Here is a 12,829-nt window from a genome sequence, read left to right as displayed (position 1 = left end):
GTGTACAGAAGGAACAATTATCATAAGATAAATAACAGCAACCAATTATGATTTAAATATAGATATGCCATGTATTTACTTATTAAGATAGACTTGGAAATGTTATCTAATAACTGATATTTAAAGCATTAGTAGCCTTAGTTATCTATTAACCATTAATGTTAAGTTAAACAAATAAACCCTTTGTAAATGGTTACTTATAACAATTGAGTTTTTTAGAGCTGAAATTATTTATGAGATTTGCTGTGGTAATAAAGCAATAAGGAAAAGGCTATCTTAATTTGGAATAACAGAATAATATTGTATGCGTTGTAAACTTGACTATGAAACAGCTGATAGTAGGCTTGTTTGAGACAAGCGAGACCTGCGCAGACCTGCGCAATTGCGATCAACGTCTTGCTAGTGCGTTGCATGATGGTTAGTCATTTTGTCCGACTTGCTCTGGAGGCTCGCCTACATGAGACGTTGAAATCTCGCGGGACAAAGACGCCCGCAGACTTGAGAGCGAGGCGCGGCGAGGCGGCGCAGTTTCTCTCCACGGGCTGCGGAAGCGAAATGCTTGATGGGAAACGACTTGCTGGTATCTCGAGCTGAGCGCTCATTGGTGGGTTTTACCCCGTGCTGGTGATGAAACTCTCCATTGGCTCGGCAAAAGTGTGTTGTTGTTTTGTGTCAGTTTTACGTCGCCACTTCCATTCACATTTTTCATCATTGTTCCACAATGTTTATCATCATTAAATTAATATCTATATATTTGTATACTACACTTGCACTGCTTACCGTTGTCATACTTTATATATCTTAGCATATTCATACAACACACTGTTAATACTAGGCTAGGCTACTGTGTATATAGTGTATTCATACCCCTCACTGTTTATTCATCATTCAATTTATTCTATATTTTATTCTGTAGATTGTGTACATTACTTTTCACTTTACTGCTTTATGCACTCCTGGTTAGAAGCTAAACTGCATTTCGTTGTCTCAGTACCTGTAATCTGTGCAATAACAATAAAGTTGAATCTAATCTTGAGCAGGAACAAATGTATTTACTTAGTACATATCTGACATTAACGATTAAACACATTTGTCCATTCTTAATCAATCAATCAATCAATCAATCAATGTTTATTTATATAGCCCAATGTCACAAATGTTACATTTGTCTCAGTGGACTTCACAGTTTGTACAGAATATCAGTATGACAATACGACACCCTCTGTCCTTACGTTTCACATCATACAAGGAAAAACTTCCAGAGAAAAACCCACAGTTTAAAGGGGAAATGGGAGAAACCTCAGGGAGAGCAACAGAGGAGGGATCCCTCTCCCAGGACGGACAGACGTGCAATAGATGCCGTGTGCATTTATAAATGCAAACCGAGTCAAGCCGACTCCGGAGGTGGCGTTATGTATGGAGCTAATTTCCTGCCATAACTCCACAAACAAACTAAACAGGTTTTACAAATGCCTTATGATTCACTAACAAACACAATGTGGTTTGCAAATACAAAACACCATCTACAAACTAATGAATTTAGTTTTGCAAAGAAAAAACGTATCTATCAAACAAACACATAACATTTTTCTAATAAATCATGTTTCAGAGACAAATTCAGCTTAGGTTTTACAAGTACACAACTTTTTTTTACAAGTGCACAAATTTGTTTTACAACTACAACACTTTGTTTTACAACTACAAAACTTTTTTTTACAAGTACACACATTTGTTTTACAACTACAACACTTTGTTTTACAACTACAAAACTTTTTTTTACAAGTACAAAACTTTTTCTTCTCACGGCGGAATATTACTGCCAAAAGTCACGTGAGTGAGTCACGTGACTTTTGGCAGTAATATTCCGCCGTGGCTGGCTCATACACAGTCACACATGCTCACTCACACATGCTACACGGCAGCAGGGGGCGCTACTGAGTCCATTGGGAAGACGGGAGGTTGAGCAGAGCATGGAACAGCCCTTGACAGTCTGATGACAGGTGTTATAGTGATAATATTATAAACAAGGTGAATTTAGCGATCACAACGAAAACAGCCAAGACACATATTGAGCCCAGAAAATAAATGTTATTAGGGGCTGTAAATATAATAAGCCTTTGTCTAAAATGGACAACATTGTAACTAAAGAGATTTAAACTATATATACAGCCAGGGGACGTTCGGGACGAATCCCGATGGGCCGGTACTGAAGTGGGCCGGTCGGATAAGTCACTGCTCACCCCCCCTTCCCCCCCGTCGACAATTTCCTCGCGGTATTTACTTGCGGCACCACCGAGGTGGGCCGCTTACTTGCGGTACCGAGGTGGGCCGGCGGTACCGAAGTGGGCCGGTCGAGAGTCCCGGGCTGATTTGTTGTCCCAGTCCGCCCCTGTATACAGCGATTCTGCACTCGGTCAATCAGCTGCTTTTCATTTTTATTCCTGCTATATTCAATGAGTGATACAAATATTTTTTACCACAAGTTCTTAATAAAACTGACACTGTTGGACTTGGTACTAGTTGACTGCAACCAGAAATAAAATGAAGTACTTTACTGTGTACTTTGTGAGTAATCCTCTGTCAGAGTCCCCTCCATAGTACATAATGCATGTTTTTTGCTATCTTTGATGAATGATAAAAATAAAATGTTACCATTAGTTCTTAATGAAATTGATACGGTTTGACTTTGTATTAGTAAGCCTACTACTAACAATACATTGAAGTACTTTTACTGTGTATTTTTTGAGAAATACTCTGTCAAAGTCCCCTCCTGTGAACAAAATCAAGCCACTTCTGCTAAGTTTGATGAGGGAATTCTTTTTTGTTGCCATTAGTTCTTCGTGAGATTGATCCTGTTGGACTCAGTACTACTGAAACTACCCCCACAAGTACTATGAAGTACTTATTGTGTACTTTTCCAGTAATCCTCTGTCAATGTCCCCTCCTGAGTACAAGAATGCATGTTTTTCTTTTAATAAGCTTTAAAAAACATTTCTTCCTGAGACTGATATTGTTGGACAGAGTATTTTAAGAGGATGGTAGACATGATATCAGCAATACTTCCAGTCAGTACTCCGGCAGCAGCATTTTCACACCTTGGAAAGTCTTTAGAGTCTGGCCTGGAATGGATAGCTGGTCACAAATATCCTTCAGCAAAGTAACACACTCTGTCACATGGTTGCCCTCTTATGATGCTGCTGTCTTTTAATATATAATTATTCCTCTGCCGCTAGTTCGTTCCTCGCAGATTCTTCAGTCTCATCAGCCTCATCCTTCCATCAGTCCCAGTTAACGCCTCCAGCCCACTTCCAGTATCTGACTCCATATGATATTGTCCTGATGCTGTAAGGGTGATGCCCCATGATCACAAAATGACCCCTCTAGAGTGCCAAGGACCTCATATTATGTCTGTCATTAATGTTACATCACCCATTAAATCACCCAAAAAATATTTTTTTCCCTCATCAAACTTAGAAGAAGTGGCTTGATTTTGTTCTCAGGAGGGGACTTTGACAGAGTATTTCTCAAAAAAATACACAGTAAAAGTACTTCAATGTATTGTTAGTAGTAGGCTTACTAATACAAAGTCAAACCGTATCAATTTCATTAAGAACTAATGGTAACATTTTATTTTTGGGTCATTCCAGAATTGGAGGACATTTCATGTCCCCCATATAAAAAATCTAATAATCCATGCCCAAAAAGCTAAGACATGCACTTGTTGTGTTAAATATACTTGTCTTGAGACAAGATGCATATAAAGTTGTAGAAAAAGTGGTTTCAAAATATTATTTAAAATATCAAATAGCTCTCGAACACCCCCTAAAATTGCCCTTTTCTCTTGTCCCAGCTTCTTGGTGACCAACTTGCATGTCAACTATAACATTTAAAATAGGGTTTTTATTTACTTTTTTGGTATTATTCTATTGATATATGTGTCTTGTAATGGTAAAATCAATTTGTTAAATCATAAACACATTTTAAATAACAGTAATTTTGCACAGAAGGTGTGTCCCTCAACATGCGCGCAACCCTGTTACCGAAACCTTTTTAGCTTGGCAGAGGAAGTGAAAAAACTGTTTGTCGCATGACACAGTGGAAAGGACATCAGCAAGCCATGTGCTACTACCATGGGTAGACCAAAACTAAGTCCTCTCTTTTATTTGTAATATATTTCCAATCTTGTCACTCTTGAAGGAGTGTGGCACTCATACAAACGCAACCCTGTTACTCAAATTATGAGACAAAAACAAATTAATTTCAAATGTATCTTTCTTTTGTTAAATATATATAAATATAAATATAATATGAAGTGTGTCCATTCCTTGACAATAGCATTACATTGTGCAGCTAGCATTAATTCCTGAGGTAAAAGCTAAAATTAGCATTGATTTTCAACCCTGTTACTTGCAACCCTGTTACTATAATTAGAGTAACAGGGTTAATTCTTCATTGGAAAATATACATTTGATGCCTTAGCTGGGCAAATCACTTTTTTTTATGGTTTATTGTCTGTTTTTCCTAAATACATAACAACAAATAATCAAATGAAAGGTTCATTTTTCAAAAATGTTGGTGTCTAAATTGTCCTCCAATTCTGGAATGACCCTTTTATCATTCATCAAAGATAGCAAAAAACATGCATTATGTACTATGGAGGGGACTCTGACAGAGGATTACTCACAAAGTACACAGTAAAGTACTTCCTTTTATTTCTGGTAGCAGTCAACTAGTACCGAGTCCAACAGTATCAGCTGTATTCAGAACGTATGGTAAAAAATATTTGTATCACTCATTGAATATAGCAGGAAAGAAAATGAAGAGCAGCTGATTGACCGAGTGCAGAATCGCTGTATAGTTTAAATCTCCTTAGTTACAATGTTGTCTATTTTAGACAAAGGCTTATTATATTTACAGCCCTAAGAACATTCATTTTCTGGGCTCAATATGTGTCTTGGCTGTTTTCGTTGTGATCGCTAAATTCAGATGCTGGATCGCTAGAAACACCGCTGTCATGATCAGGCTGGCAAGAGCTGTTCCATGCTCTGCTCAACCTCCCGCCTTCCCAATGGACTCAGTAGTGCCCCCTGCTGCCGTGGAGCATGTGTGAGTGAGCATGTGTGAGTGTGTATGAGCACAACCACGGCAGAATATTACTGCCAAAAGTCACGTGACTCAGTCACGTGACTTTTGGCAGTAATATTCCAGTCACGTGACTTTTGGCAGTAATATTCCGCCGTGAGAAGAAAAAGTTTTGTACTTGTAAAAAAAAGTTTTGTAGTTGTAAAACAAAGTGTTGTAGTTGTAAAACAAATTTGTGTACTTGTAAAAAAAAGTTTTGTAGTTGTAAAACAAAGTGTTGTAGTTGTAAAACAAATTTGTGCACTTGTAAAAAAAAGTTGTGTACTTGTAAAACCTAAACTGAATTTGTCTCTGAAACATGATTTATTAGAAAAATGTTATGTGTTTGTTTGATAGATACGTTTTTTCTTTGCAAAACTAAATTCATTAGTTTGTAGATGGTGTTTTGTTTGTTAGTGAATCATAAGGCATTTGTAAAACCTGTTTAGTTTGTTTGTGGAGTTATGGCAGGAAATTAGCTCCATAGGTATGCACCTTAAAGTTGTTTGAAATCCGCCAAAAAACCGAGAGAAGAAGAAGAAGAAGAAGAAGCCGACTCCGAGCTGTCCGACTTCAGGCGAGCTTTTTGAGACCTCCCCCGGCTGCGATCGGCTATTCTCGTCTACTTTCGAGGCGAGCCGCAGCTCGTCTCAAACAAGCCTAGTGACTTCTCAGTAGCTTGTCAATTTCCTTTATCTTATTTTAACTTATGACACATAATTTATTTGTTCAATACATTTTGTATTGTTTATCTGACTGTATTTTCAAAGTAACAAGGGATTACAGTTATTAGATAAATGTATCCAGGTAAAAGTACAATATCTAAATATATTATAATTATTAAATCAATTATTATTATTTAATTAATTTATATTATTGTATAGGTAGGTAGATTGATAGATACTTTATGATCCCAATTTTGGGAAATGATTCTGTTACAGAAGCATCATAGAGTGGTGCAGTGACGCGTCCTAAAACCCGGAAGTAAGCTGCGCATGAGTTCCCTCGACAAAAAAGCAATGGGATTTCTCCATAGGATTTTGGAAAATAGCTCGAAATAAGGTCTGTGGAAAACGAACCTGTTTAATAAATGCACGTTTTGTTCAGCCGGATAATATCCACATGTCTACCCTACTTTTATAATTTTCGAATCATAAATCTAATCCCTTTCCGGCAGTGGCGGTTCTAGACCAAATTTGACTGGGGGGTGCCGGGCTGGGGCCAGTTATTTTCTGAAACGACATAGACAGTATGAAGTAATTGCGCATAAGAAAACAATGCAATACAGTTATTGGTATTCGTTTCATTAGTATACACATATTTATTTCAGATACTTATAGTTACAGTTTTTACGCTCTAATGCAGGGGTCTCCAACCTTTTTTAGGATGAGAGCTACTTTCAAAAAATAAAACAAGTCGTGAGCTACTTTTACTCCTCTTTTCTTTGTTTTCTGCAGTGTATATATTTAGCACATTTTAACATTATTATATGCTTACCTTTAACCTTTGTGTGCTGTTTGGGTCTGTGGGACCCGTTTTCAGTGTTTACTAAAAGAAAATGTATGTAATTTAATTATTTGAACCTGCTTTATTTGGGGGTGGACCTCACATCCTCTATGGGGGTCCGGGGGCATGCACCCCCAGGAAGATCTTTTTTTAAATGTTGAAGTTAAATGCATCAATCTGGAGCACTTTGAGCACAACATGCATTTATGGATACAGCTCTCAACAATCATATGAAAGGGAGCTGTATACTTTTCAATAATCCAAACATCTTTAGAATGTGATCACAACCAATAACAAATCATTTAAACTTGTTTATTCTTATCTTATGTTACCTATGTCCATCAGAGTGACCACGCCCTAATTTATGCAAAAACGTTAAGACCTAATATAAATAAAAGGGTCGCGTTATAAAACAATTTACTCACCAATCCATAATCATGAAACTATATCTAACTATATCCAGAATAATTTGTATTGCTTCCAGGGGTAGAAACATGTTTATTTCTGCTGTAAAGTTGGGCATTTTAACATGGGGGTCTATGGAAATTGCTCCTTTCTGCAGTCATCGCCTATCGGCCAATAGATGAACTGCAGTTTGGGCACTTCCTTATTGGCCTCCCGGCTCTGCCCCAGAGTTTGCCGCTTGGTATCTATACGGCTCTGGTTCAGACCATCGTTCAGACATTACAATACAAATACTTAAAAGTGGAATAGAGAATGAAAAATGTTATATCAAATATAAACAATATAAAATATTCTGGATAATTCAAATGTTAAAAAAACAAACATAAACATAGCCTACTGTATATATATGAAAAATTACAATAAACAAAATTCTGATTGTGAAATATGTCAATTAATTGAAGCAGAGTAAAGTAGCAGAAATTTGAAATAATCCTGTTGTAAATAGCCTATATGAAATTACATTATATTTAGGTCTAGTACCAAGTTATTGTCCACCTCCGTGCTGTGTGTAGCAGCAGCTCCTGGCTGTTTCTAATGGGTTTTAACTGCAGCGCTGCGGCGGTGCTGACCTCTGTCTGCCGCAGGGAGAACCGCTAGCAGCTAAAGCCTGACCTGAGTAATGAGTATGGCGACCTGACGGTATGTAGTTCTGCTAACGTTATCTCATGGACATCGTGTTATGGTACAACCACCCGGACTACCCTTTATCTCCAGACCAGAACTACTTGCTTGTAAAATAAATAGCGTCAGTGGTTGATTACGCCGTTAGTGTCAGTAAAGTTGCTGAGCCGCTAGCTCTTATTTTTAGTTAGCCACAAGCTAGCTGATGTCTTGTGTTGTCACTAGCTTCAAACGGCTGGCAGCATCATCACCACGACAACTGGCATCCTTCCCACCCGGCCGTGTGATGGAAGGGTGAGGAACGATGCTCCTGCGTATCCTTTTAACAGGTGAGCCCCCTGGATGTAGCCCAGGTAGCTAATAATGTTCAGCTAAGCTTGTTTTCAGCTAACGCTAACTCTGAAGCAGGACCCGCTTGGGTAGTTTATGGTTGATTATGTAATGGGATTATTTAGCAATTAATTTAAGTGAGCACAATGGCATTGGTTACTAATAAAAAGTGAACAAGCGTTTTTTCGCATGTATGACTTTTTGAGATGTTATCAATATGTTATGAGTGACTTAACACTAGAATCTTAACTAAAATGGTCCTAAAAACATTTGGCTAGTGTTAAGTCCTAATAGAAAAGCAACTGAGTGAAGTTAGCTGCTATTGTTGACATTTTAAATCTGAATTGGCCCAATAACAACTGCATGTTTGTGTTTTCATGACAGGACTGTTAGGTGTTCTGTGGGATGGAGTTACTGCTTTTGGTAAGCCTGGAAGTGACATAGACTTGCTTCTTCCTGTGCCTCCACTTTCTGTCTCTAAGTTATCTTCCTCTGATCCACAGGTGGGGTCAGACTAGTGGACGGGGAGAACAAGTGTTCTGGCAGAGTGGAGGTACTCCGCCATGAACAGTGGGGGACTGTATGCGACCACGGATGGGACCGCCGAGAAGCTCATGTGGTGTGCCTGGAGCTTGGATGTGGCTTAGCTGAATCTGCCCTTCATGAAGCACATTTTGGTGCAGGCAGCGGAGAAATCTGGCTGCGGCATGTCCAATGCTCGGGACACGAGGCCAGTCTGACACGCTGTGCTGTGGTCCTCCACAGTGACGCATACTGCACCCATGAGAATGATGCAGGGGTAATATGCTCAGGTAAGACTCTACTCTGTTGAGTCATTCTCTCTACCAATGGCCACTGCCAGGTGGTTGACTGAGTGATTTCTGCTGGGTTGATTCATTGAGCCTATTCTGGTTAGTGGCATACGGAAATGGCAGACACAGCAAAGCAAATTAAGCAAGACGTAATGCCAAGTGGACAAAGCTTGTTTAAAAACAATAAAACATTTGGTGTTGGCTTTCAACTGCTGACAAGCTATTTCACCCTTGTCGAGTCAGGGTGGAGGAGCTTACTTTGAATGTTGTTTTAAAAAAACAGCAACCAATAAATCCTACTCTGGGTCACCTTAGCATTAGTTCAATGTCATAACAGCAAGAAAACCAGCCTGGACAAACAGAATCTGTAAATGAATTATGACAAAACTAATCAGATCTTTAAATGTGAGCCAGATAATAGTCATCCCTTGGTGGTAGAATGAGTTGCCAAACATTGCAAAATCCCTCCCTATCCGACCTCAACCTACCTCTTTCAAGAGTACTTTAACACCTGATGACATCACTGACATTTTTGGATTAATCTGTCCTTTCCTCGCAGGTACGCTTCTAATGCCCACCCTCACCCTGCTGTCACCGCACACTGTGTTCTCTCCTGGCGAGGCTGTTCGCTTTGGCTGCAGTGTTCTGCTGGGTCACCACCTCAGTGACTTCCACCTGTACAAGCATGGAGTGTCCACACCGCTGGTCACTCAGAGGGCGGAGCAGGGCCCCACCCCGGTGGAGCTGACCCTGACCGACATAGAGACTTTTCACCAGGGCAGCTACAGTTGTCGGTACAGGATCAAGAGCGGCTTCCCCCCTCAGCTGCTCAGCTCTCCACCCAGCAACTCCATCAACATCACTGTGGGTGAGTCACGGCCGCATTGTCTCATCCATATTAACTCTGTTTCACCAGAGCTCATTATCATAGCACATTGTTGTGCAACATATGAGACATTTGTTCTCTGCCCAAATAAATCTTTGAAGGGAAATTTCCCACACTTTATTTGGATCTCCAAACAGTGTTGGTGCTAAGTGTGGTCAATTCAAGCAATGAATAACACAGTGTGTGCTATATATAACAAAAAAGCTCCACTTCTGACTATTGAGTCAAGTCTGAGCTGTTGATGCTTGTAGTTTTATTCCGTACCACCAAAATTATGCAGGGCCAGCACTGGACGCAGAAAAAAGATATTGCATCCACAGTATTTATTTACACATTTTTCTGCTCATCTGTGTTGTCATGATTTGTCATTTATTTGGTTCATTGTAGCTTTGTTGAATTAAATGATCATTCATTATACATTTTTTAATTTATGTTGACAAAATCATAATTGGTATTGGCAGTTGCATTCAGCATGTAATGGAAATGTCTTACCAGATGTTCTCCATTTTGAGTTTGTTGTTAATATTGCTCTCACTGGTTACTTGTTAGAAAAATCTTGAGTATCTTGAGTATGACCCAACAAAAAAGGACATTTCATTTGAGAATATTTCGGGAAATTGTAAGGGTTGAAAAGAAAGTTGTAGTTTTATAGTTCAGTAGAGTTGGGACTTTTTTGTTAAGCATGATTAAACCTCTGTATTTTTTGGAATAACCTTTTTAATTGTTCTTTTAATGGTTCACAGTGGAACTCCTGACTCCCCAACACTGGTACAACACGTCCACTGAGGCCCCTGCTGGTTCAGTCATTAAAGGCCACAACTTCAACATCACCTGCTCCACCCCCCAGCAGTACCCTGGAGGTTCCTTCCAGCTGCGTCTGATTCGCTCCAACGGCACCGTGCGCCAGACCCTCCCTGCCCTCAGCCCCTCCGTCACTTTCACCTTTCCCGACGCCCAGAGCTCCAACGAGGGCTACTACTACTGCCTGTATCGGGTCCAGATGGGTGGACGCACCTTCATCTCCAGAGAAAGCCAGCCCCTGCCTATAGCCATCAGAGGTGACACTGACATTCATATAGAGACAGACCATAGATCAATAACATGTTAGAAGAATGACATATGTAAGTAAAGTAGTGTTGTGATTTGGATATGATACCTGCCTAAATATCTTGATACTGATGCTAAAAGGAAGCCACGTAAGAAACCTAAAACATCAGGAAAAGTAATAGAACATTACATAACAGGGCGTTAAAGTGGAAGAAGAGCCTTACAAAGCCAAACTGTCCCACACTGATTCAACTGATAAAAGTTCTTATAAAAACACTGTCATTTTTAAAGTACAAATAGAACTAGGTATAATACCTTGTTTGATGGCATGGCATTGCGATACCATTCGGTTATTAGTATACCATGCAACATTAATGTGATGTGTGTTAGACAACTGAGTTGCAAAACATATATATATTAATCAATATAGTATTATGTATATATTCCTGACTTGTAAAGCTTGTTTTGTGTTACTCTTTTGCAACTGTACTTGTATCAGTTAGCCACAGCAGTAGATGAAATCCCATCGATGGAAACCTATCCTGTATGTTACTTAAAGATAACTGCTCTCTCCCTCAGACCCAGACCCAGTCCTGAGTCCGATGGTGATCAGCTGGATTGTGTCCGGCCTGACTTTTGTGGTGGCCGTCGTCGTTATAATCATTGTGGCCAAGGTGCTGTGCAACAAGGAGAAGAAGCCCACTGAACTGGAGCGAGAGACCAGAACCTGTACGTTTATTTTCCATCAACACCTTTGAGCTATAGAGGTGTGAAATCCTGTATGTGCACAGAAAGTAATATTTGTGCTTCTGTCTCCAGGTGTGGACAACACTTATGTTGCCTTATCAATTAACAAGCTATGACGGGGTGTGCTGGCAACAGAACACTAAAGGTATATAATGTCATGATTCTTGAACATATGATGCCTACAGAATAATATTCAGCCTCCTCCCCATGTTTTGCTGATTAATAGCAAGTAATCAAAAAAGGATTTAATATTTTTCTTGTATTGTGCATCGTGTGAGCTTAACAAAGTATGTCGCAAATGTTACAGGTGTATGTATAACAATATGAACTGAATCCCTGTTACCACATATAGACGATCTCTATTTAACTGATTGTGTGTCTTCTAAAACCAATGAGCACTAGTGATGACTAGTACTTGAAACATGTATTTTATTATGGTTATTCATTTAGATTACTTTGTATTCTGTTTTCATTTGACACTAAAGGATCCTTAGTTGCTTATTAGTTTCAAAAAGTCTGAATCAAGGTTAAAGGTGAAAGAATAAAAGATGAAAACTTCAAAGGAGTTCGGAGAGGGGGATAATATTTAGAGTAAAGGAGATTTGCATCAATGTATCCTGATACACAGGAAATATAACATTCTTAATTGTGCCACACTAGTGCATTAAAGTAAAGTATATTGTATTTTTTCTTCCCGCAGAATCGCTGATGAGTGGACGGTCAGAAGGCTCGCGCTGCTTCCATTGTGGATTCAGTCGGCAGGAGACGTGACTCGCAACCTAAAAGCTCGGTCGGACCCAGTTCAGCAGCGTTTGGATGAGAACGTTTTTGCTGGACTCTAACAAAGACCTCACGCCAAACGTAAGGCTAGTGATTCTGCTGGGAAGAATGGATAGGATTGGCTTTTAAGCCTTGCATTATGGTAAGATTTGAACTATCGACCACAGAAGACTGACTGTAAATAAGGACTTCCAGTTTTAGATTTCAGCTTCACTCAGATTTGGCTACTGCCATGACGCCAGATGTATGGGAACTGTGAGAATGTGACGTTAGTCCCTCAGGTCTGTGTAATTACCTTGTTTTGTATTTATTACCAGGCAACACTAATAACAGCCTCCACTAGCTAATTATGTACTTGTTTCTTCAGATCAATGATCCTTAAAGAATTATAAGATTTTCTTTATTATTTTCAATCCAACCCTACTATGCATCTTACGTCATTTTCAGTTTGTACATTACTGCACTTAAAGTTGGTGGATAGAAGTTGTTGATTAAAATGCTGCTTATGTTTGAG

The 12,829-nt window shown here is 39.3% G+C and overlaps 1 protein-coding gene across 2 annotated transcripts; it reads left to right on the top strand.

The window, feature by feature from the left end:
- Window positions 1-7,668: 7,668 nt before the first annotated feature.
- si:ch211-150o23.3 lies at window positions 7,669-12,829 on the top strand. Of its 2 annotated transcripts, none has more exons than XM_034145211.1 (8): window positions 7,669-8,042; window positions 8,428-8,466; window positions 8,547-8,855; window positions 9,415-9,723; window positions 10,485-10,799; window positions 11,368-11,517; window positions 11,608-11,679; window positions 12,232-12,829. In XM_034145211.1, exons 1-7 carry the CDS (start codon window positions 8,018-8,020, stop codon window positions 11,649-11,651), a joined length of 1,191 nt encoding a protein of 396 aa, XP_034001102.1. In that variant the 5' UTR covers window positions 7,669-8,017; the 3' UTR covers window positions 11,652-11,679; window positions 12,232-12,829. The 2 variants fall into 2 exon arrangements, with proteins under 2 accessions (XP_034001102.1, XP_034001103.1); XM_034145212.1 differs by having other exon boundaries at window positions 11,608-11,680; window positions 12,236-12,829.

The sequence above is a fragment of the Trematomus bernacchii genome, unplaced genomic scaffold (genome assembly GCF_902827165.1).
Source record: "Trematomus bernacchii unplaced genomic scaffold, fTreBer1.1, whole genome shotgun sequence".
NCBI lineage: Eukaryota > Metazoa > Chordata > Actinopteri > Perciformes > Nototheniidae > Trematomus > Trematomus bernacchii.
Note: the sequence above shows the minus strand (reverse complement) of the source record. Positions and strands in the feature narration are given on the sequence as shown.

What these genes read in the sequence shown, in the direction of transcription:
- si:ch211-150o23.3 (XM_034145211.1), top strand. Translation starts at nt 8,018, where the DNA reads ATGCTCCTGCGTATCCTTTTAACAG. An exon ending in CCTGCGTATCCTTTTAACAG is followed by an intron (nt 8,043 to 8,427) that starts GTGAGCCCCCTG and finishes TTTTCATGACAG; the next exon opens with GACTGTTAGGTGTTCTGTGG. An exon ending in TGCAGGGGTAATATGCTCAG is followed by an intron (nt 8,856 to 9,414) that starts GTAAGACTCTAC and finishes CTTTCCTCGCAG; the next exon opens with GTACGCTTCTAATGCCCACC.